Source organism: Monodon monoceros, unplaced genomic scaffold (genome assembly GCF_005190385.1).
Source record: "Monodon monoceros isolate NGI ecotype Baffin Bay Population unplaced genomic scaffold, NGI_Narwhal_1 Super_Scaffold_18, whole genome shotgun sequence".
Taxonomy (NCBI): Eukaryota; Metazoa; Chordata; class Mammalia; order Artiodactyla; family Monodontidae; genus Monodon; species Monodon monoceros.
The window spans coordinates 18,049,512-18,074,885 of NW_021703774.1; the positions used below are offsets into that span (position 1 = coordinate 18,049,512).

General features: G+C 38.5%; 1 protein-coding gene across 1 annotated transcript in view; it reads left to right on the forward strand.

Annotated features, from left to right (window-relative positions):
- Window positions 1-25,374, forward strand: part of IARS2 (isoleucyl-tRNA synthetase 2, mitochondrial) — a 68,383-nt gene that overhangs the window by 17,093 nt on the left and 25,916 nt on the right. Inside the window, exons 3-12 of the mRNA XM_029231056.1 lie at window positions 10,602-10,761; window positions 12,371-12,519; window positions 12,603-12,652; window positions 12,733-12,842; window positions 12,930-13,020; window positions 13,627-13,742; window positions 16,802-16,971; window positions 17,700-17,790; window positions 19,094-19,245; window positions 21,297-21,457. Coding sequence (XP_029086889.1) covers window positions 10,602-10,761; window positions 12,371-12,519; window positions 12,603-12,652; window positions 12,733-12,842; window positions 12,930-13,020; window positions 13,627-13,742; window positions 16,802-16,971; window positions 17,700-17,790; window positions 19,094-19,245; window positions 21,297-21,457 — 1,250 coding nt within the window. The remainder of the gene's footprint in view (window positions 1-10,601; window positions 10,762-12,370; window positions 12,520-12,602; window positions 12,653-12,732; window positions 12,843-12,929; window positions 13,021-13,626; window positions 13,743-16,801; window positions 16,972-17,699; window positions 17,791-19,093; window positions 19,246-21,296; window positions 21,458-25,374) is intronic.

A 25,374-nucleotide genomic window follows, 5' to 3' on the forward strand; every position in this document is an offset into this window, starting at 1 on the left:
CGTTTCTGGTGGCGTGTTTTGGGGTGTCTGTGGACTTATTATGATTTTAGGCAGCCTCTCTGCTAATGGGTGGGGTTGCGTTCCTGTCTTGCTAGTTGCTTGGCATAGGGTGTCCAGCACTGTAGCTTGCTGGTCGTTGAGTGGAGCTGGGTCTTAGCGTTGAGATGTAGGTCTCTGGGAGAGCTTTCACTGCTTGATATTACGTGGGGCTTGGAGATCTCTGGTGGACCAATGTCCTGAACTCAGCTCTCCCACCTCAGATGCTCAGGCCTGACACCTGGCCGGAGCACCAAGACCTTGTCAGCCACACAGCTCAGAAGAAAAGGGAGTAAAGAAAGAAAGAGAGAGGGAGAGATAGACAGACAGAGGGAGGGAGGGGGAAGAGGGGAAGGAGGGAGAGAGAAAGAAAGAAAAGAAAAAGTTATTAAAATAAAAAGTAAAAAAAATATATTATTAAAAATAAAAATAGGGCTTCCCTGGTGGCGCAGTGGTTGAGAGTCCGCCTGCCGATGCAGGGGAAGCGGGTTCGTCCGGGAGGATCCCACATGCCGCAGAGTGGCTGGGCGCGTGAGCCATGGCCACTGAGCCTGCGCTCCGCAACGGGAGAGGCCACAGCAATGAGAGGCCCGCGTACCGCAAGAAAAAATAATAATAAAATAAAATAAAAATATATAGGAAAGTAATAATAATAATAAAAAAACAGAAAGTAAGAAAGAAGAGAGCAACCAAACCAAAAAAACCAATCCACGAATGATAAGAAGTGCTGAAAACTATACTAAAAAAAAACCAAAAAAAGATGGACAGGTAGAACCCTGGGACAGATGGTAAAAGCAGAGCTATACAGCAAATCACACAAAGAAGCATACGCATACACACTCAGAAAAAGAGAAAAGGGAAAAAAAATATGTATGTATATATGTGTGTGTGTGTAAAAAGGAAGAGAGCAGCCAAGTTAGTAAACAAACCTACCAATGTTAATAATCTCTAAATACTAAACTAAGATAAACATAAAACCAGAAACAAATTAAATGCAGAAAGCAAACCCCAGGTTTACAGTTGCTCCCAAAGTCCACCGCCTCAATTTTGGGATGATTCGTTGTGTATTCAGGTATTCCAGAGATGCAAGGTAGGTATATCAAGTTGACTGTGGAGCTTTAATCCACTGCTCCTGAGGCTGCTGGGAGAGATTTCCCTTTCTCTTCTTTGTTTGCACAGCTCCTGAGGTTCAGCTTTGGACTGGCCCCGCCTCTGCGTGTAGGTCTCCTGAGGGCGTCTGTTCTTCGCTCATACAGGACAGGGTTAAAGGAGCCGCTGATTCGGGGGCTCTGGCTCACTCAGGTCGGGGGGAGGGAGGGGTACGGAATTCCGGGCGAGCCTGCGCAGCAGAGGCCGACGTGACGTTGCACCAGCCTGAGGCGCGCTGTACGTTCTCCCGGGGAAGTTGTCCCAGGAGCACGGGGACAGTGGCGGGCTGCACAGGCTCCCGGGAGGGGCGGTGTGGATAGTGACCTGTGCTTGCAGACAGTTTTCTTGGTGGCGTTGGCAGCAGCCTTAGAGTCTCATGCCCGCCTCTGCGGTCCGCGCTGATAGCTGCGGCTTGTGCCCGTCTCTGGAGCTCCTTTAAGTAGGGCTCTTAATCCCCTCTCCTAGCGCACCAGGAAGCAAATAGGCAAGAAAAAGTCTCTTCGGCAGCTCCAGACTTTTCTCGGACTCCCTCCCGGCTAGCCGTGGTGCACTAACCCCCCTGCAGGCTGTGTTCACGCCGCCAACCCCAGTCCTCTCCCTGCACTCCGACCGAAGTCCTAGCCTCAGCTCCCAGCCCCCGCCCACCCCGGCGGGTGAGCAGACAAGCCTCTCGGGCTGGTGAGTGCTGGTCGGCACCGATCCTCTGTGCGGGAATCTCTCCGCTTTGTCCTCCGCGCCCCTGTTGCTGCGCTCTCTTCCGCGGCTCCGAAGCTTCCCCCCTCCCCGCCCCCGTCACACACACCCCCCGCCCCCCCGCCAAGTCTCCGCCAGTGAAGGGGCTTCCTAGTGTGTGGAAACTTTCGTCCGTCTCAGCTCCCTCCCGGAGGTGCAGGTTCCGTCCCTATTCTTTTGTCTCTGTTTATTCTTTTTTCTTTTTCCCTACCCAGGTACGAGGGGAGTTTCTTGCCTTTTGGGAAGTCTGAGGTCTTCTGCCAGCGTTCAGTAGGTGTTCTGTAGGAGTTGTTCCACATGTAGATGTATTTGTGATGTATTTGTGGGGAAGAAGGTGATCTCCACGTCTTACTCCTCTGCCATCTTGAAGGTCCCCCTTTTTTTGGTATATTTTTAAGCTCCTTTCCTTTCTTCTGAAACTCCCATTCCTTCCATTATGTTCGTATACTGAATATGCATGTTCCACATTTCTGTGAGGCTCTGATCATTTTTTTCTGTTCTTTTTTCTGTTTTTTCTTTGTTTTATGTAATCTCTGTTGCTCTGCATTCACATTCACTAGTTATTTCTTTTGCCAGTCCATATATACTGTTAAGCCCCTCTAGGGAATTCTTTGTTTCAGCTATTATTTTCAACTCCGGAATTCCCCTTTTGGTCTTTTTAACAAAAATAGTAATTTCTGTCTCTATTGATATTTTCTATTGATATGACATTATTATCATTATCATTCCTCCTTTCATCTCTTTAATCCTGGTTTCCTTTTAAGTTCTTTACGCATTGTTTTTTTTTTTGACCATGCCAAGTGGCTTGTGAGATCTTAGTTCCCCAACCAGGGATCGAAGCCAGGCCCACAGCAGTGAAAGTGCCGAGTCCTAACCACCGAACTGCCAGGGAATTCCCCTTTATACATGTTTATAATGGCAGTCTTGAATTCTTTTTCTGTTAACCTGACATTTGGTTGCCCTCATAGGTAGTTGATGTTGCCTGCTTTTTTTTTCAGTTTATATGCCATACTTTTGTGTTTCTTTGTATGCCTTGTAATTTTTTTTGTTCTTGGAAATTAGGCATTCTAGTAATATAATAAGTCTGTATATTGGTCTTTCTGCCACCGCCTGCTTCCTGCCCTGGCTTTTCATTATAATTTGCTTGTTTATATGTTTGGTGACTGGCAGGGTTATTTTCATGAGGTCTGGTCCCACCCCGTCCCGTGTGTCTCTAGTGTTAAGCCTCTGATGTTGTTTCCCAGGGCGGAGCAGCTTTGGGTATGCTCAGTCACCCTCAGAGGATAGTGGTTTGGGCAGAGCTCCCATCGTCTTTCCCTGCCAACACCCATCTGTTTTGTTCTGAAATTTTCCAGCTCTTGGCTCTGTTGTTTTCAACAGTGCCCTTGGGCATAAACTGTTTTGTAGACTAATTCAATCAAATTTGGGGTCCTTTGAAGTATTGGTTCCTGAGGTCAGTCTTTGATTCTTGTTCTGATCTCAGGAGGACTCCTCCCAGCCTTCTTCTCTCCTGCAAATGAGCTGGCCTAGAGTTTAGCTCTGTCATCTTGAATCTATGAACCTTCTCCCAATTACATTTCACCACAGCCTCTACTCTTGTTCAGAGCCCTCTTAGGCCTGAACCTCTCCTTGCTCTGTTGCTGGGAGGAGAGTAAGAGCTATTTGTTTTACTGCCCGCTTCTCCTTCCCCCGGGCAGAACCTGCCAGGCAGGGCTCTGGAACTGGGAGTGGGGGAAACTACACTTCTGTATGAGAGACACCCCGACTTTTGGAGCTGAGCACCCATGGGGAGGGTCAGTAGCCTGAGATCTTCTTGAACTGCCTTTCCGGGTGTGGAACCACCATTTCATGAGCCCAAACAAGGGTGATTAGAGCTCCAGTATTCCCAGCAGACTCTCACACACGGTAAAGTTTCTGTTCCATGATTGGGGTCTTAGAAGTAGAGAATCTCGACCTTGTAGCCTCAGCAACAGGTAGGTGGACAGGATCATAAATGCCGACCCCCTGCTCTCCCCAGGATCCCTGTGTCCTTGGCTGCACGGTCTGGAGTGGAGTCGGCCTCACAGAGCTGGCAGGCTGGAGGGAGGGAGTGGTCTTGGTTCTCATTTTTCTTGCCAAACTTTCATGGCATTTTTCTTGTTTAGATATTTCTTCCTTTGCTATATGCCCTTAGGACCATTTCCAGAAGCTTTATTTACTTTTAAATATAAATTTATTTATTTACTTACTTATGGCTGGGTTGGGTCTTGGTTGCAGTGAGTGGGGGCTACTCTTTGTTGGAGTGCACGGGCTTCTCGTTGCTGTGGCTTTTCTTGTTGCAGAGCACGGGCTGCAGGTGCGTGGGCTTCAGTAGTTGTGGCTCATGGGCTGTACAGTGCAGGCTCAGTAGTTGTGGCTCACGGACTTAGTTGCTCCGTGACATGTGGGATCTTCCCGGACCAGGGCTTGAACCTGTGTCCCCTGCATTGGCAGGGGGATTCTTAACCACTGCGCCACCAGGGAAGTCCCTCCAGAAGCTTTAAATGATTAGGGTTTTAAATTATTTTCACCAGTTTTCCTGGCAATCCCATCCATGTAGCTTTTTTACACTGTCATGCCTGAAGTCAAATTCTGTTGCATTGATTTTTCTTTTATTTTTCTGTTCTTAATTTCATCAATTTCTGGTTTTTTTTATTGTTTCCTTGCTTCTGCCTGCGTTGGGCTCATTTGTTTTTCTTTTTCTAGTTTTTGAGATAAGACTTTATATTATTGATCAGACTTTTATTCTTTTCTAATGTATGTATTTTATTGCTATAAATTTCTGTGTCATCACTCCTGTAGCTTGTGTCCCACAAATTTTGTCATGTTGAACTTCCATTTTTATTCATCTCATTGTATTTTTTTTTTTTTTTTTTTTTTTGCGGTACGCAGGCCTCTCACTGTTGTGGCCTCTCCTGTTGCGGAGCACAGGCTCCGGACGCACAGGTTTAGCAGCCATGGCTCACGGGCCTAGCCGCTCCATGGCCTGTGGGATCTTCCCGGACTGGGGCATGAACCCATGTCCTCTGCATCGGCAGGCAGACTCTCAACCACTGCACCACCAGGGAAGCCCCATCTCATCGTATTTTTAAAATTTCCTTTGAGAGTTCTTTGATCCATGGATTATTTAGAAGCATGTTGTCCCTTTATATCTTTTTTCCTTCCCTTGCTTTTAGCTTGGTTTACATATTTCCTCTGCATGTATTTTGGTCCATATAAGACAGTGTTTGACAGTTATCTTTTCAACTGTGAAACATAATTTAGATGACTTGAGGAAATGGAACGTTTATTATATTTACCCATATTTTTGTTTACTATACTTTTTCTTCCTTCTTGATGTTTCAGCATCTCTGCTTTATTGTTTTTTTTTCTGTTTAGACAGTTTTCTTTAGCCATTCCTTAGGGTAGGTCTGCTGGTCACATATCCTTTTAGTTTTCCTTCATCTGATAGTGTCTTGATTTCTTTCCATTCTTGAAGTATACTTTCAGTGTATATAGCATTCTGGATTGATAGTTTTTTCTTAGCACTTGAAAAACATTGTTCCACTTCTTTCTGGCCTCCATGTTTTTTAATGAAAACTTTGCTGTCTTTTAAATTATTTTTCCCCTAATAAACAACATGTCATTTTTCTCCAGCTGCTTTCAAGACATTTTTATTTTCAAAAGTTTAATGATTATGTGTCTTGACATGGATTTCTTTGGATTTTTCCTCTGGATTTTGTTAAGCTTCTTGAATTTATAGGTTTATGTCTCATGGCAGTTGGGGAGATTTCAGCCATTATTTTTTTGTGTACCTTTTTCAGCTCTGAAAAAGTCTCCTTTCAGGGCAGCAGTGGCACCAAAGTTAAATCTTTGTTACAGTCCCACAGCTCCATGATATTTTTTTTCTGTCCTTTTTCTCTCTTCTTTTTAGATTGGGTCGTTTATTGTTCTGACTTCAAGGTTAGTGGTTCTTCTCTTTTTCCCCTCCATTCTTTAGTTGAGCCCAACTACAGAACTTTTTTTTTTCTTTCTTTCTGCGATACGTGGGCCTCTCACTGTTGTGGGCTCTCCTGTTGCGGAGCACAGGCTCCGGACGCGCAGGCTCAGCGGCCGTGGCTCACGGGCCCAGCCGCTCCGTGGCATGTGGGATCCCCCCGGACCGGGGCACGAACCCTTGTCCCCTGCATCAGCAGGCGGACTCTCAACCACCTGCGCCACCAGGAAAGCCCTACAGAACTTTTTATTTCACTTATTTCACTTTTCTCTTTTAAAATTTGCATTTGATAGCTCAGTAAAATTGAGCTATCAAATATAAGAAAAAACGTTTTCCATTTACTTTTTCTTGGATATCTACTGACTCTTTGCTGAGGCTTTCTCTTTTTTCATATTTTTCAAGTGTGTTCACAGTTGGTCATTTAAGCATTTTTATCATGGTTACTTTAAAGTCATTTTCAGGTTATTCTAACATTTCTCTCGTCTCAGTCTTGGTTATCTAGTGACTGTCTTTTTTTTATTCAGTTTCAGATCTTCCTGGTTTTGGGTATGAGTGAAGTTTTGTTGAAACCTTGGCATTTTCTGTATTGTGAGATTTGGCATCTTATTTAGAACTTTCTGTTTTAGCTAGTTTTCACTGATACCCCTCTGGCAAAGGAAGGCCGTCACTTACAGAAAAAATTTTTAAATGTTCTTAATGGATAAAAAGTAAATCTGGAAAGTTAATGAGTTTAAATAGTCAAGAAAATTTAGAGGAAGACTGAGGACTGAATTGCTGTATCCATTAGGAGTATCCTGCAGTATTATCTGGTTGTGGTTCAGATCAATAAGACAAAACAGGTGTCTGGATTAATCTTTAGTCTAATATATTGTTATTTACCACACAGAAACTTGAATAGGTATTATCTTTGCTTTAAAGTTGTTGCTTTTAAGTCATTTCTTCTATTTTAAATTATTTAAGGCTGACTTTTCCATTCTTCTTCTGTAACTTTCTGCTGCATATGTTGAGTGAAGACACTTTAAATTAATTTGAGAAAGATAGCCTAGTCTCTTGTTTTTAATACACTCAATGAGACTGTATGTTATAATAAAAGTCCAAAACAAAACTCTACTGTTCCAGATTCTTTTGGTTCCTAGGAATAGAAAAGCCAACTCTATGTGGATTAATCAAAAAACGGAATTTATTGACTGTTTTAATGGTAGTTTTAGCTCCTTGCATGGCTGCACCCAGGGACTCAGATAATATTAGGGGTTGCTTTCTCTCACTTTCACTCTTAGGCAGCCTTTCCCCCTTTTGATGTCTGTACCCTCACCTTTACCCCCGCCCCTCATTTCCCAACATTTTCAGGCTTACATTCTTCCATCCTTTCTTTTCTAACAGTTCTTACACAAGTACTTGGCCTGTTTGGGGTCACAAGTCTATCCCCGAAGTAATCAATTTGGACTTGGGGATAAAATATGTTGATGGCTGCAGTGGATCATGTGTTCACCCTTAGAGCTGGAATGGAGGACAGTAGGCTCCACATGGCTTAAGGATCGAGGAGTAATTCTCTGAAAAACTGAGGCACCCCACAAAACAGTCTCTTCTGTGCCTAGTTGAAGTCTCTGTCCAAGACCATGGGCACTTTGGAACTAGAGGAGGAACAGTTCTTGTTCTTCCTCAGACAGTGCCATGTATAGTTTGCTTGTTTTTCTCTGCTTGGGATACATCCCGGATGTTCAGATGGCTGCCTTCCTCATTTCCTTCCTATCTCTGTTCAGATGTCATCTCTTCAGGCTTACTGATGTCCCTGTAAAATAGTGCCACCACCACCAGCCACATGCCTCTTTCAAACCCTTTGCCATGCTTTTAACTTCATAGTGAGTGAATATGTTTATCTTCTGTCTTCCTCCATCTGAAGAAGCACCTTGTTTCTCCAGTTTACTGCCATACTCTAGGTTCCTAGGACAGTGCTTGGCACATTGCAGGCATTCAAATATTTGTCTGTTAAACAAAGGAATACACGAGTATTGCGATAGGAAAATGAAAAACAAAAGGAGAAATGAGGACAGAGAGGACTGTCATGACCAAAAGAGACAAATGGCTTTTAAAGTATGGAGGAACTTGTTTGGAGAGGAGGAGGGTAATGTTTGATACTGAGCAATTAGGAACATATTCCTGTTGCATCCCTGCTGTTTCTTTTACTAGAGGCTTCTAATAAAGGCTTCTGTCTTTCCTTATTAGGGACATTGTTAATTACTAGCTCGTGATTAAATTAAAATTTTCGTTAATTAAAAGTAGCTTAAATGATGCCTTTCTGTTAACATGATGGATAGGAGCACTGTAAAGTAGAAATGTTGCAAGCTACAAATGTGAGCCACATAGGTAAGTTAAATTTTTTAGTAGCCACATAAAAATATTTCAGAAGAAATAGATGAAATTAATCTTAATATTAAGTTTAGCTCAACATATCTGAGCCATCATTTTAACATATAGCCATTGTAAATTTTGTTGGAAATATTTCACATTCTTTTTTGGGGTATTAAGTATTGGAAATCTGGTATATGTTTTATATTTACAGTACATCTCAATTTAGACTAGTCAGTTTTGATGCTCATTAGCTGCTGGTGGCTAGTGACTACTGTATAAGACATCACAGTCTAGAACATATATGCATGCATTCCTTTATTCAGTAAGTACTTTAGAATAGTTCCACATACCATTCTAAATGCTTGGAGTTTATGGATGAAGAAGACAGATGGAATCTCTGGTTTCAGAGAGTTTATATTTTCTCACAAAGGGACAGATAATTAAATAAATAAAATAACTTTGAATAGGGATAAGTGGGAAGGATGTTTTTTATATTGATTGATTTAAGTAATATACATAACATAAAGTGTACAGATCTTAAGTATATATCAGTAGATGATTGTTTATGCAGTATTACTACCACCCAGATCACAAGGCCCCCCTGCCCTTTGGTAAGAAGTTTGAAAGACTTTTACGTGGAAGAAGGGGTGAGTGGGAAGAATGTGTATTATCTTTTCTACTTTTGAGAGACATGGAAAGGAAGAAATATTTTTCTGGACTACTGCACTGTTCAGTTTTGGGAAGAAGGAGTTAAGCTTGGAGCCAAATCTGTCCTTTGTCTTTGAGCCCCCATTTTTTATTTTTTTAAGATTTTTTTTTTTTTTGATGTGGACCAATTTTAAAGTCTTTATTGAATTTGTTACAATATTGCTTCTGTTTTATGCTTTGGTTTTTTGGCCAAGAGGCATGTGGGATCTTAGCTCCCAGACCAGGGATCAAACCTGCATGCCCTGCAATGGATGGCGAAGTCCTAACCACTGGACCATCAGGGAAGTCCCTGAGCCCCTATTTTTTATTTTTATTTATTTATTTGTTTGTTTGTTTGCTTATTTATTTATTTATTTATTTATGTGGTATGTGGGCCTCTCACTGCTGTGGCCTCTCCCGTTGCGGAGCACAGGCTCCGGACGCGCAGGCTCAGCGGCCATGGCTCACAGGCCCAGCCGCTCCGCGGCACATGGGATCTTCCTGGACCGGGGCACGAACCCATGTCCCCTGCATCGGCAGGCAGACTCTCAACCACTGCGCCACCAGGGAAGCCCGCCCCCATTTCTTAGTGGTAATATATTTTTTAAAAGACTCTGCTGCCCCCTACTATCTAAAATGAGCTGAGAAACAGTTCTAGAACTATACTAAGTGAAGAGGTCTATTGTTTTATTTAGGGTTTTAGTAATAACAAAGTTAACCATGGACTTCCCTGGTGGTCCAGTGGTTAAGATTCCGTGCATGCTTCCACTGCAGCGGGTTCAGGTTTGATCCCTGATCAGGGAAGTTCCACATGCTGCGTGAGGTGTGGCCAAAAAAAAAACAAACAAAAGTTAACTGTGATATTTCATACTCCGAGTGCATTATAAATTCTGCATTGATTCTATGATATTTATTAACTAAATATACATAATATTGGATTATTCACATTAATAATTTTTTTTCAGAAGAGTAAAGCAAATTTGTAATTTGTACTCTGATATTTAGAAAGTTCGAATTATTTCTTTTTTTAAATAATTAATTAAGTAATTAATTTATGGCTGCGTTGGGTCTTCGTTGCTGCGCGTGGGCTTTCTCTAGTTGTCGCGAGTGGGGTCTACTCTGCGTTGCGGTGTGCAGGCTTCTCATTGCAGTGGCCTCTCTTGTAGTAGAGCACGGGCTCTAGGCGCGTGGGGCTTCAGTAGTTGTGGCACACAGGCTTAGTTGCTCCGCAGCATGTGGGATCTTCCCAGACCAGGGCTCGAACCCGTGTCCCCTGCATTGGCAGGTGGATTCTTAACCACTGCGCCACCAGGGAAGCCCTCAAATCATTTCTTAAAAAGGTAGTATGGTTTGCATATTTGCATACTCCAACTTTACAAACAAATTAGTAAATGTGGATGTAATGCTTTTCACTTTAGAATCTTTTATAATTCAACTTCCTTCTGGGGGAGTTAATGGCATTTTAAAAATCAGGTATTTGTTACTCTTGTGTTTATGTAGAACTTGAGGGAGTTGGTAGGTTTAATAGATAATTCTATATAAATCTTATTAAAATTAGGTTTTCTTAGTGTTTTAAAATGATATTAAGAAGAGAATATAAATTGTAGGCCACATGCTTTATGTGTGAATGATGATTATCATTTTATCTTTGCAGATTTTGAAAGATATAGCCAACCGATACCATATGATGAGAGGTTCCAAAATACATTTTGTGCCAGGCTGGGATTGTCATGGCTTACCCATTGAAATAAAAGTATTATCAGAACTTGGTGGAAAAGCTCAGAATCTTTCAGCTATGGAAATTAGAGAGAAAGGTAAATAATCTCTATTTCTGTTTTAAAATGGTATTTGTAAACACTGCTTCCTTGGAAAAGTCAGGGCTTTATCAAAGACACCTATTGTTTTTTGTTTTTTGCTATTGTTTTTCGCTTATAATGACATCTGTTGGAAACCACTTTGTGTCAAAGAAAATTAAGATTTTGTGTAATTGACTTTTATGAGAACTTATGTTCAGAAATGAAGGAAAGATTTGTGAACACATCCAAGTACATTTTTCAGTTCTTTAGTCTTCACATTTTGTTGAAATTATGATTTTGGTCAATGTTTTTATTTACTTTCTTGGCTAGGACTTGACCTATTTTAGGTGCTAAACCAAAAGTAAATTTTAAATTAAAAATTGTTTTAAAAGATCTCTTTTTTTGATCCTTTCCTTCCATAGAATGTGTCAGGGAGGACTCTTCTATCCTTTTTCTTTTTTTTTTAATTAATTAATTTTTTTGGCTGCATTGGGTCTTCGTTGCTACACACAGACTTTCTCTAGTTGCGTCGAGCCAGGCCTTCTCTTCGTTGTGCACGGTTTTCTCATTGCGGTGGCTTCTCTTGTTGTGGAGCACGGGCTCTAGGTGCACAGGCTTCAGTAGTTGTGACACAGGGGTCGGTAGTTGTGGCTCATGGGCTCTAGAGCGCAGGCTCAGTGGTTGTGGCGCACGGGCTTAGTTGCTCTGCGACATGTGGGGTCTTCCTGGACCAGGGATCGAACCCGTGTCCCCTGCATTGGCAGACGGATTCTTAACCACTATGCCACGAGGGAAGTCCCCCTTCTGTTCTTATATGTTAAACTGTTTTTTTTTTTTTTTTTTTTAAGGGCTCCTCAGTGTTTATTTATTTATTTACTTTTGGCTGCTTTGGGTCTTTACTGCTGTGTGCGGGCTTTCTCTAGTTGCGGTGAGCAGGGGCTACTCTTCGTTGTGGTGCATGGGTTTCTTATTGTGGCAGCTTCTCTTGTTGCAGGGCACGGGCTCTAGGCACATGGGCTTCAGTAGTTGTGGCTCTCGGGCTCAGTAGTTGTGTCTTGCGGGCTCTAGAGCACAGGCTCAGTAGTTGTGCACAGGCTTAGTTGCTCCATGGCATGTGGGATCTTCCTGGAACAGGGCTCGAACCCGTGTCCCCTTCATTGGCAGGGGGATTCTTAACCACTGTGCCACCAGGGAAGTCCCTAAACTATTTTATAATTGGATATGATTGTGAAGATTTCATACTTCCTTATGAAAGAGTATTATTGGTTGTACTGGTTAATTTTGTGTGTGTGTATATATAATGAAATAAGAATTGTTCTCTGACCTTTTCTTAAACTGAGAAATATGAAGAATAACTTTTCCAGTTTATTTTTTCTAAAAGTAAGGCCATTTTATGATCTCTCAATAATAGAGGAGATGGTAACAAAATTTTAACTTTTGAAATTTTAGTTAATTTTAGAATTTGTTGTAGGTATCTTCTGAACACTTTAACTTTCAGATAATTTTCCTATTAAAAAGTTTTTATAGTCTAAATTGTGTACAGTACCTGCATTTAGAGAGATACATGCTAAATAAGAATTTGAATTAATTTGTTTTCAAAAGCTTTTTGTTTCTTTATTGTTTTTAGCTAGATCATTTGCCAAGGCAGCTATTGAGAAACAGAAGTCGGCATTTATTCGTTGGGGAATAATGGCAGATTGGAATAATTGCTACTATACATTTGATGGAAGATATGAAGCCAGACAGTTGAGAATTTTCTATGAAATGTATGATAAGGTAGTAAAAGTTTTTTTTTTCTTTGAGTATGTTAAAATATGTGTTACAGAATTCCAGCTTTCATTTTTCTTTGTCTTTTATAGGGCTTGATTTATCGATCTTATAAACCTGTGTTTTGGTCTCCCTCATCAAGGTATTTATGTCTTTTTGGTATTCAAGGGGAGAATTTTGTGAGGGTTCCAAATATTTATGTTTAATATTTTTAAACCTTAGGACTGCATTGGCTGAAGCAGAACTTGAATATAATCCAGAGCATGTCAGTTGCTCAGTATATGTAAAATTTCCTCTCTTGAAACCTTCTCCTAAGTTGGTGTCTCTTATAGGTAAGATTTATCTGTTGCTTGAGTTTATTCAAGTTATGGAATTATAACATTTGATTTGCTAGCATATTTGAAATTTTATTTTCACAGATGGTTCATCTCCTGTTAGTTTCTTAGTCTGGACCACCCAGCCTTGGACAATTCCAGCCAATCAGGCTGTTTGTTATATGCCAGAATCAAAGTAGGTATATTATTGCAATTTTTGTTTTATTCACAAATAGGATCAATTCCATTTTTAGCATTATTTTGATCTTATTTAATCCTTATTATCCTTTTAAAATTAGTGAATTATAACTTAGTTCATATAGATTTTATTAAGCTTTAGTTCATATAGATTAAAGATTATAGGGCTTCCCTGGTGGCGCAGTGGTTGAGAGTCCGCCTGCCGTTGCAGGGGACACAGGTTCGTGCCCTGGTCCAGGAAGATCCCACATGCCGCGGAGTGGCTAGGCCCGTGAGCCATGGCTGCTGAGCCTGTGCGTCCGGAGCCTGTGCTCCGCAACGGGAGAGGCCACAACAATGAGAGGCCCGCGTACCGCAAAAAAAAAAAAAAGATTATAAGTTTCAGTTCATATAGATTTTATTAAGCTTTAGAGGATTCTACTTAAGACCTTATTTCTAGCTTTTTTGGAAAAGAAAACAGAAATGTAAGGAATGAAGTCCCTTGAAAATAGTACTTTTTTGATCTTAAAGTTAGTTTTTCTAAAATAATGTAAAACATTTAAAATGTTATCTGTGGTTTTTCTTTTTTCATTATTAGTAATTTACTCCTAAAATTTTATTTTAGGTATGCTGTCGTGAAGTGTTCCAAATCTGGAGACTTCTATGTTTTAGCTGCAGATAAAGTAACATCTGTTGCTTCTACTTTGGAAACAACATTTGAGGTTATTTCAACATTTTCTGGTAAGGATTTACAGGTATTCTGACCATCAAAGTCATCAAAATATTGGGTTGATCTTAGTTTAGTGCCTTGCTGAAGATTTCTTATTGTGAATCAAAACAGATATGGCCTCTACCTTTCTAGAATATATTTTACATTGATTAAACTGAAGGAGAATATGCATTGAACATGATAGGAGTATAGAAAATGTGAACATTGACAAAGGCACAATAGATTAAAAAAAACATTTTTGGCAAATATCCAGTGGAAAATTACACAGATGCCCTTTGTACAACATATAATGTACAAATTTCCCTCTAAAATTTTATTCAAAATTAAATTATTGAAAATTACTTTTATCTGATTTGATCAAAGGAGCAAGGAAGGAAATAAATACATTTATTTTGGGGTATATGATTTTAATAAGGAAATTGAATAAATTCTGAAAGTTATTCCCAAGATAGCATAGAAATGGATCCTTAGTAAGCTATAATTTGGGACTTCTGAAGTAGTGGCTGATTTTGAAATATAACTATGGATGAAAGAATGCTCAACATCATTAATCATTAGAGAAATGCAAATCAAAACTACAATGAGATATCATCTCATACCAGTCAGAATGGCCATCATCAAAAAAAATCTACAAACAATAAATGTTGGAGAGGGTGTGGAGAAAAGGGAACCCTCTTGCACTGTTGGTGGGGATGTAAATTGATACAGCCACTATGGAGAACAGTATGGAGGTTCCTTAAAAATCTACAAAATAGAACTACCATACGACCCAGCAATCCCACTACTGGGCATATACCCTGAGAAAACCATAATTCAAAAAGAGTCATGTACCAAAATGTTCATTGCAGCTCTATGTACAATAGCCAGGACATGGACGCAACCTAAGTGTACATCAGCAGATGAATGGATAAAGAAGATGTGGCACCTATATACAATGGAATATTACTCAGCCAGAAAAAGAAACGAAATTGAGCTATTTGTAATGAGGTGGATGGACCTAGAGTCTGTCATACAGAGTGAAGCAAGTCAGAAAGAGAAAACAAATACCATATGCTAACACATATATATGGAGTCTCAGGGAAAAAAAAAGGTCCTGAAGAACCTAGGGGCAAGGCGGGAATAAAGACACAGACCTACTAGAGAATGGACTTGAGGATATGGGGGGGGGAAGGGTAAGCTGTGACAAAGTGAGAGAGTGGCATGGACATATATACACTACCAAACGTAAAATAGATAGCTAGTGGGAAGCAGCCGCATAGCACAGGGAGATCAGCTCGGTGCTTTGTGATCACCTAGAGGGGTGGGGTAGGGAGGGTGGGAGGGAGGGAGATGCAAGGGGGAGGAGATATGGGAATATATGTATATGTATAACTGATTCACTTTGTTATAAAGCAGAAACTAACACACCATTGTAAAGCAATTATACTCCAATAAAGATGTTAAAAAAAAAAAAGAAATATAACTGGAAATCTAGGGAAGTTTAAAATTACCTTTGATCCTTAGGGATGATATATCTTTGAGTTTCTTACAAAAGAAAAAAAAAATCACAAGAATAGATACTCAAAAATGGAAAGATTGCCTAGCAAAGTAAGGAAGGCCTCAAAATGCACTGCTTTAGACATAAGCCAGTTAGAGGTTTAAACAAACTTAACAAAAATCAAAAGATTTTTAATGTCAAAGGCATGAAAGAAGCTCCAGAATGTTTAATATTTAATACCCTTTGGACCTTGTTGGTGTATTAGGTAACTTAGAGGCTCCAGTATATTCTTTACTCCATACACCTCTCTCACTTCTTTTTTAAAAAAATTGATATGTAATTGATATATAACATTATATTAGTTTCAGGCATTCAAAATAATGATTCAATATTTGTATATATTGTGAAATGATCACCATAAGTCTAGTTAACATCCATCATCACACATAGTTGCAAATTTTTTTTGTTGTGATGAGCACTTTTAAGATCTAATCCCTTAGTAACTTTCAAATATACAGCACAGTATTATTAACCACAGCCCACCTCTTTTTTAAGTGCAAAAGGTATTAATAGACTTCCTTGACATGTTAGATGTTGTTACAGAAGTTGAGTGGCTTCTCAAAGGGTTTTGAAAGTATTAAGGTTAAATTTAAAGGTCATTTTCTAGACTGCATTATTGTTTCAAATTATTACTTTGTGAAAAATTAATTATTGCCATTTTTAGCCACCATGTTTCAGAGGAATATATATACTTCTCATTCGTGGCCTATATTTTCTTGTTTTCTGATTTGTAAATTGGGGATAATGTTAGCTGCTTTGTAGTATTATGAAGATGAGGTAAGAATTTATGTTGAGTCTAGTACATGTGGGTGCCCAGTAACTGTAGGGTATTATTTATCATCTCTTACCTTTTTAGGGTAACATTATGAAAAGCTACGAGTTCCCGCAGAGATAGTATTAGAACGTACTAGTCATTGACCTGTAGATCTAGAATTTTTTGTCCTCTATTCTAAAAGGTACATAACTGCACATAAATTAGAGAAGTTTTTTTGGATTCATTTGATTATTTTTTATAATAATTGCTAATATTTTAAAGCATTTACAGTGCGGCAAGTATTGTGATAAGTACCCAAAATGCTTAGTGTGCATTAACCCAGTTTATGTTCACAGCAGACCTCTGAGGTAGGAACCGTAATTGTTCACATTTTATAGATTCCTGAAGGTCACAGAACAAATAAAAGGGAAAGCCAGAATTTGAGCCCAGTCTTATCCCAGATTCTGCTCTTTTCAGCTGATGTCTATTGCTAATCTTAAAGAGGTAGAAGAATTGCTATATAAAATAATTCTTTTTTTTTTTTTTTTCTGCTATATGGGGGCCTCTCACTGTTGTGGCCTCTCCCGCTGTGGAGCACAGGCTCCGGGCACGCAGGCTTAGTGGCCATGGCTCACGGGCCCAGCCGCTCCGCGGCATGTGGGATCTTCCCGGACCGGGGCACGAACCCGTGTCCCCTGCATCGGCAGGCAGACTCTCAACCACTGCGCCACCAGGGAAGCCCTAAAATAATTCTTAATTGTGGCTTTCTTTCCGCACAGGTGTTGACTTGGAAAATGGTACTTGTGCTCATCCTTTCATTTCTGAGAGGGTGTCTCCTCTTTTACCTGCCAGTCATGTGACCATGACAAAAGGAACAGGGTTGGTTCACACAGCCCCAGCTCATGGTATGGAAGATTACAGTGTAGCTTCTCAACACAACTTGTCCATGGTACTGCTCCTCTTTTTTCCTTTTAAATTATTGCTTTTGAAGAATTAAAGCGATAAACCCTAACTAATGTCTTTACTTTTGATAATAAACAATAATTTTTGTCATCGTAGTTAAGTTGTGAAATGCTTCTGTGCAATAAGCCTCCAAAGCCTCATTAACTCATACTAATTGAGAACGATTTCCCAGAATTAGCACAAAATTGTCACAGAGTTAGAATTGAAGAATGCATGGTAAATGGGGGCATTTTTTTTTCCAAGTATTAAGTCACATAGACAAATTACTTTCAATCCCTGAAAAATGGCAAGTGGGTTTTACTAAATAGTTGAAAAGAGCCGGTTTTTAAATTTTTTTCAGACTAAACAGTCTTCTCTAAATTTATTTTACACACGTCAGTTACTTAGCAAGTTTTTCCATTTAGCTAAAGGCAAGTCTCAGAGTCGTCACAATGTATGTACACTGCCATAGATCTATAAATTGAGGTTTTTAGTATATTTTGTTACTTTTTGTAATTAAACTTTAGGTGTATGTTTTAATAATACATTTTGCCTTTGGTGATTTAAATGTGTAAATTCACAAATTCTGATTGACTGAATAAGAAGTACCCAAATTTTCAGTGTAGTGAAAGACTAGACTATAATGAGATGTTTTATATAGTATACTGCTTTGCTAGATATTGTCATAAGATGAAATGTCTTGATACTTTAATTGTTCAAAATGACTCTTTTTAGGATTGTTTAGTGAATGAAGATGGAGTCTTCACAGATGCTGCGGGTCCTGAACTGCAAAACAAAGCTGTTCTTGAAGAGGGAACAGATGCGGGTGAGTACTGTTTATGTTGGTATCATAAATATGTATTTTCTGAAAAGCAGCCAGAAGTAACCTTTGCTGACAATTCTCTCATTTTGTACTTTCAACAAACAAAAAGCTAAAATTATATTTTATTTATATTTTATTTTGCCACATGGTTTAAAATGGAGTTTGGCACTTTTTCATCTTTTGCTTTGAAGTTGCTCTACTTGTTTAAGCAAATCAAGGCAGTCAACAGAGAGTGATGTTATTTTAGGACTATAAAGGATAGTCATCAGCAGTGTTAGTTTTGTGGAAGGATGAAATCAACCTTGGGACTAGATGCTGACTGTGAATCAGACACTCGCACTCCATTTGTAACCCTTATATCACTGATACATATAGGATAGTTGATGTATCAACAATTTTAGGGGTCCTCCAGTCTTGAGTTTTCTTTCTGCCTTTCTATAAATATGGATCCAAGGACCAGGTACTATGAAAACCTTTCTTTGCCCACACTAAGACTAAGGCTAATTAGATCTGGTATATTAATTTTCTAGGGCTCCTGTCACAAATTACCATAAATTTGGTGGCTTAAAACAACAGAAACTTATTCTCTCACGGTTCTGGAGGCAAGAAGTCTGAAATCAAAGGTGTTGGCCAGGCTCTGCTCCCTCTGAAAGCTCTATGGAAAAATTCATGTTTGCCTCTTCCTGGCTTCTGGTGGCTCCTGGTAATCCTTGGCATTCTTTGGTTTATAGCTGTATCACTCCAGTCTGCCTCTATTATAACATGTTCTTCTTTGCTCTGTGTGTCTCTGTGTGTCCTTTCTTCTTAGAAGGACACCAGGCATTGGAATTAGGGCCCACTCTAATCCAGTGTGACCTCATCTTAATTGCAGATTACATCTACAAAGACCCTATTTCCAAATAAGGTCACATTCACAAGTACTAGGGGCCAGGACTTGAACCTATCTTTTGGGGGACAGAATTCAACTCAGTATACCTGGTTTCTGCTGGATTACCTGGAGACCATTTTAAGATTCATAGTATGAAAGATTGTGACTCTGAGATGTAGAATTCTAGATGTATTCTGTCATCTTTGAAAAGAAGAGCCATGGGAATGGCATAATTGGGAGTCTGATTAAGGTTTTACAGTTTCTGCTTTTATTGCCCGGAGATTCCCAGATTATGCCTTTGCTACCCGGTAGATGGCTACTCTTACTGTCACCTGTTGGCCCAGATTTAGTACTCCCTGGGAGTTTAGAGAGTTATTAGGATTTTCATAGTGCTTTTTAATTGTGTCTAATGTAAATTGTTATTAATTGTTTTTTAAGTTATAAAGATGCTTCAGGCTGCAAAGAATTTGTTGAAAGAGGAAAAATTGGTACACAGCTATCCCTATGATTGGAGGACTAAGAAACCAGTAGTTATTCGTGCCAGCAAGCAGTGGTTTGTAAATATCACGGATATTAAGACTACAGCCAAGGTATAAAAGGCATCCTACTGTAAGGGCTGGGTTTATCATTCCCTCAGTATGAAAGGTTTACATGTGAGGTTGGGGTAGGGTTTTGGGAATAGAAGGGATTAATGCTATTATTATTTGGTTTCATAAACTTGTAGAATTTTAGATCTGGAAGGACCTTGGGTTTCCATCCCTTCATTATACATGCTTAAAGAGTTTAACTTGCTCTAATTTCCTGCCCAGTGTAGTGAAAATAGCATAGAATTAGGACTTCAGTTCAGCAAATTGTTTAACCTCTCAGAACCTCAGTTTCCTCATCTGTATAAAAGTGGTGATAATGCCTGCCTCACAAGATAAGTGAATAAAAGTTCCCAGAACAGTGCCTGGCACATAGTGGGCATTCAGCAAAACTCTTTTAAAACTCTTTGCTTCCTTAAAATTGAAATTGCAGCTCATTTGAAAAGCTATTTCTTTTGAGTTAACAAATATTTTATAACTGGCATTTTAAATATTAATATATATTTGAGCTCTTTCATTCAATACATTTATGTATCTGTGTGTGTGTATATCTCATGAACAACTTGATTCTATTAAATGAAAGAACTCAAATATATATTTGGTAGCCAGGCTGAGTATACAGATATTTTGCTTTACAGCTTGCATGTAACATTGCTAATATTAGTTGGTTCATTTGTTGACATGGCAATTTGGGGTCCATGCCAAAGCTATGCAAGCAATTTATGCTTTCTACATTCATGTAGAGTGGATAACTGTGCTATGGACCGTTTCTTTGTTTTCTTCTGTTTTTTACATTTCTGTGAAGGCTGTTTTTCTTACCTGTAAATGTTATAATTTGTAACTTTCAGCTCTGCACGGATTTTTGTTGCAGAACATCTGAGTCTGATGCTGATGCAATACACTGAAGCCATATTTTTTTTTAACTTCTTTATAGAAAATTTTCAGTTGTTCCTCGCAGAAATAGAGAGAATAATGTACTGCCATGTTTCCATCACCCAACTTCAACAATAACCACCTTTTTGCCAATTTTATTTTTATCTGCATCCCTACCCATTATCTACACTTCATACCCATTGGATTATTTTAAAGCAACTTTTAGGCATTATGTTTTCCATAAATATTTCATCATGTATATCTGACATTTAAAATTAAAACATAATTTTAATGCCATTTTTACCACCTTAAAAAAATAATAGTTATTCCTTAACAAAATCAAATATCAAGTCAGTATCACGTTTCAATTTTTAATCAAAATAAATTGCGAATGTTGCCATTCTACCAGTAGGTGGTGCTACAAAGGGCTTTGGGGGAGGGGATTTCTGGGGGTTCAGGTAAGCGAGGAAACTGTTTAAACATGCTCTAAAAATGTAAAAATACTTTTATTGATGGGTAGAGAGACTTTTTAAAATGAAGTTATATTTTCACTTACGGATATTTTTAAACATTTTTGCTATACAATTCTTTTCTTGGTAATTAACAAATGAAAGCAAATGCTAGTAGTTAACAACTTTTGGGGGAGGGAGGTGGAGGGAAGGAGAGTTCTTGAGAGACAGCCAGTAAATAGGAAGTAACTTATTTTGAGAAAGTGTTTTCTATGTTGTAAACCATACTATGTAAAATTAGGTTACATTGCAGTCCTTGTTTGTCCACCTAAGATAGTAGCTTATTTCTTAAGCAATTAAAGAAGAATTATTGAAATCAAGTTTGAATTGATTTTAACTGTAGTTTAATAAAGTATAATACTTCTACTAAACCTGTTATTACCAGTTTTGATCTAGGGTGCTTGGAAATTAGTATAAAATTTCTTGTCACATCCTCCAAAGGTGAAGTCTGCTCTGGATGTTATTTATTAGATCATTTGTGGTCCTATTTTAACATTGTCTCATTTGCTCTGAAATCTATGGTGTTTTTAGATTAGTTTCTTTTTGGTGGGGGAAGGGGGCATGTAAATGACTATAAACCTCTAAAATAAAGAACTGTATTAGGATAAATAGTGGCAGTTCTAGAAAATTTGTTCTGCTTTCTCTCACTGGACTTGATTTGTGAATCAATTGCAGGAATTGTTAAAAAAAGTGAAATTTATTCCTGGATCAGCACTGAATGCCATGGTTGAAATGATGGACAGGCGGCCATACTGGTGTATATCAAGGCAAAGAGTTTGGGGTGTTCCAATTCCTGTGTTTCATCATAAGACAAAAGATGAATTCTTGATCAACAGGTAGAACTCTTTCTAAAATTTTCAGCATTTTAAAGTGAGTTGTATTTTCTTCAAAAATGGAAAAATAGTGGACTATTGAAAACTCTTGATATATGTTAAATAAAATATTATAAAATAGCTATCTTTTTTGAGGGGAGTAAAATATAAATTTCAGAAAGATCCTTTCAGATGGATGAAATTTTAACAAACACTAGATTATTTTTTTCAGTATTGATACGTAGAAGCAGAGACCGTGAATATTTTCCTATGAGAATTCATTATCCCTGACTGTGCCCTGTGCTGGGATAAGGTGTCAGGAGCCCAGAGATAAGCAGTGTTGAGTGGTGGAGCCCAGTGTGTGATTTTTCTTCAGGAATTAGTGTCAGTCTTTCACTCCGAGTCTACGCTCCCTCTCAGTAGAAATGGCATTAGGTAATTGTATAGGTAATTTAAAATTTAAGAAACTATAATATAATTGAATGCACATAATTAACTCTAGTGATGATTACATTCCTAGTTATTTCTTTTTTCCTTAATTTTTTTTTTAATTTGGAAAGATAATACATGAACCTAGTGAACAATTCAGAGTAGAAAAGCTTATACAGTAAAAAGAAGATTGTTTTCCCTAATCATATACTAGACCCTTTTTTGAGGCAGTAAACAAGACTGACATGGTCCCTGCTCTTGATGAGGTGATAATCTAGCTAGTTTATCTTCTAGTAAATTAAGGTGGCTCTCAGTATTGTTGCTGTTATTAACAGATGTGGAAAGGGGAATATTAATCATTTCTTTTGCGAATACATCCTGGGTTATCATTTTTTTGGAGTAATTTTGTTTTACTAAGTTGTTCTAGAACATGAGCAAAGAGTTTGACTGTGTTTTGGTAAGTATTTTCACATTTCATCAGTTGAGGATTTAGTGAGAGTTTTGAAGGCATGGACACCAGCAAGTAATGGAGAATTTAAGTAATGGAGAGATGACAGAGTTGAATGTCCTACCTTGGGGTTCATCATCATTTTTGTAAAAAGGTTCTGCTTTTCATTGTCAACATTATTAGTATTTCTTTAGGTGGTACTTTTGTGAATATATGCATTTTAGGTTGTTTTTAAATTGTTGACTACACTGTTGGTTTTTTTTTTTTTTAATTACCTTTAGCCAGTATTAGTTAGTTCTTAGTATCCTTGGTGTGAAGGTTCCTTTTCACTTTGAAATGTTCCTTGTATCACTGCTTCATGGGTAATCTGACACCTTATGGCAACATGGTTCAGAGGGAAGAACTAAAGGCTCTGCCTTGAACAAATATTGAACCCTAAAACAGCTCATTTGCTTCAGTTATAAAGGATATGGCATTTGAGTAGGGCCTGGAGGATTAGCTGGCAAATGGGGGAAGGTAGTGGGATTAGGAGCTGAGGACCCAGAGTGGGGAAAACATAGCATGTTTACAGGAACCATAATGGGGCTGCAGGTTGTGTGAGGGGAACAGAAAGATAAACACCTAAGAAAGATTGATTGGGGCAAATTGAAGTGAGTCTTAAATACCAGGCTAAGGAATTTAAACTTTTAAGTAGGCATGAAGAGTCACGGTATGTTTTAGGAAAAGAAACTAGAGGTTAGAGACCAGGAAGTGATTTTAAGGCTATTGCAATATTATTACAACTTGGAGCTAAGACTGTTTGGCCTAAATATTGTTGCATATGTTGTTCTTAAAATTTAGAGCTTGATCACATAAAAACTAATATCTTATTTCCCCTACTAAGAATTAAAGTTGAGATAAGCTTACACAAGAATTGCTTAAAATTCCACACTGGAGAGTTTTCTTTTAAGGAAACCTTTATAAGACGCTGCCATTGTTCCTCATTCTTTTCCATATTTAGAGAGCAGGATTTTTAGGGTGTTTCCTTGAAGTGATTCAAGTGGACCAATGTACGTATTAGTAAGTAGAGCAAGCTGGTTTATTTGACCATTATTTAATCACTACAATAAAATGGTACATAGATCGATTGGTCAGTAACCTAGGTGAAATAAATGTGAGCTTTGTCAGAGAAACAGAAGCAGATTTTCTTTAGGTATCATTTATGTTTTATTTACAGTCAATACATTTACATGGTATGTAACAGATTCTTTTTTGTGCATCTGCCGTTGTGTTGCTTGCATAGTGTAGTTGATTTCTGATGCTGAAGTCGCAGAGATATACAGAATATTGGCCTACAGAAGTGACAGACAAACAAACATACTGTCTGTCAATTCATAGGTCATTTTCCTGTACACCATTTCTGAATAATGACTCTAATCCTCTTCCATTTTTGGTCCTTTAAGTGACATAACAGTTAATTTTTAAAAATGGATGTTAATTCTTAATTATTTGTCAATTTTTAAAGATGGCATGAAAGGCTGTCTTTTTTTTCCTCCTTAATCGAATGAGAATCAAGTGACCATAATTTTTTTCGTCTTTCTTGAATATGCCTCTACATTGAAGTGAGTTGGTAGCCATCAAAAGTAACAGCATCTCCACTGGAAATTGGTGCACAGTCCACATGGAGTTGCTGTTACAGTTGATGACCCCATTAAGCAGATCAGAAGGTTCCTTTTTTTTTTTTTTTTTTTTTTCCGCGGTACGCTGGCCTCTCACTGTTGTGGCCTCTCCCGTTGCGGAGCACAGGCTCTGGACGTGCAGGCTCAGCGGCCATGGCTCACGGGCCCAGCCGCTCCGCGGCATGTGGGATCTTCCTGGACCGGGGCACAAACCTGTGTCCCCTGCATCGGCAGGCGGACTCTCAACCACTGCGCCACCAGGGAAGCCCCTTTCTGCTTTTCTTGATGAAAGTCTATAAATTCTCTCTTAAGGATACTAGTTTCACAGAAGAAAATCTTGATTTATTCATGTTCTGAATAAGCTGAGAGATGGGTAGATTTGAAACTCTGATGTTTAATTTTGATTTGAATTAATGTTCTCACTTGCACTTTGTATTTTCTCAAGAAATAATTCCATTTTTGACTTTAACATCATTGATCATTTTTCTTAATCTGTAATATAATGCCTTTATATTTTAGGTGGAAATCTATTACTAATTAATAAAACAAATACTTTTCAGCATAAAAAAGATAAAATGTAGAAACATTTGCCACCTAGGAAGGAAAAGAGGTTGTTAGTTAAATTTCTTTCATTTCAGACCATTTAATCAATTTAAGAGTATTAATGCAATAGTTAACATGCATTTAGGAAACTTAGCCCCCAAATTCTGGAAATTGTGAGAAATTCACTAGAAGCAGGCAAGGATTTTCAAGTTTGGGTGTTAGCTTTAGCTACCTCAAATTTTTGCTCATGTTAATAATAATGACTTTTTGGTGAAAAAGTTTGATAATGTTCATCAAATAAAAATTTCTCCAAAATTGTTTCCTGTCATCTTCAAAACATAAAGTATAGAATTAAATTAAAAATAGAGCTCCCCCACATTTCATTGTGTTCTAGAATTAAACTTAGTAAATAAATATGAAACATTTAGCCTCTTACCTCATTCTTATTCCAGTAACTTCCAGAAGAAAAGAATATTATAGTCCTTAATATTTTTGCTTTTATAAAGACGAAATACAGGAAAATGAAATGACAGCAACAGTTTGTTCATTACCTAGCAATCTTAATGCTGTTTAATTTCTGGTAACACGTTAAATAAGCTTCAGCCCAGTTGATAGCGAAGTTTAGAATGATTGGTTGGTGTTATAGTGGCTGATACTACCTAGCGGATTTTCATGGATTGAAACCTAAGAAGGACACGTAATGCGTGTGTTTAGATAAGGCCGTTGCGTAAAGTACAAAGTTTTATGATGGACTTACTGCTTTATGAAATACAGCATTAAGATGGAAGCATAGAGATTATGTAGTGATAAGTGGTTTCACCCACTTTTATCAACAGTAATTTATACGATCTTTAGGTTATAAG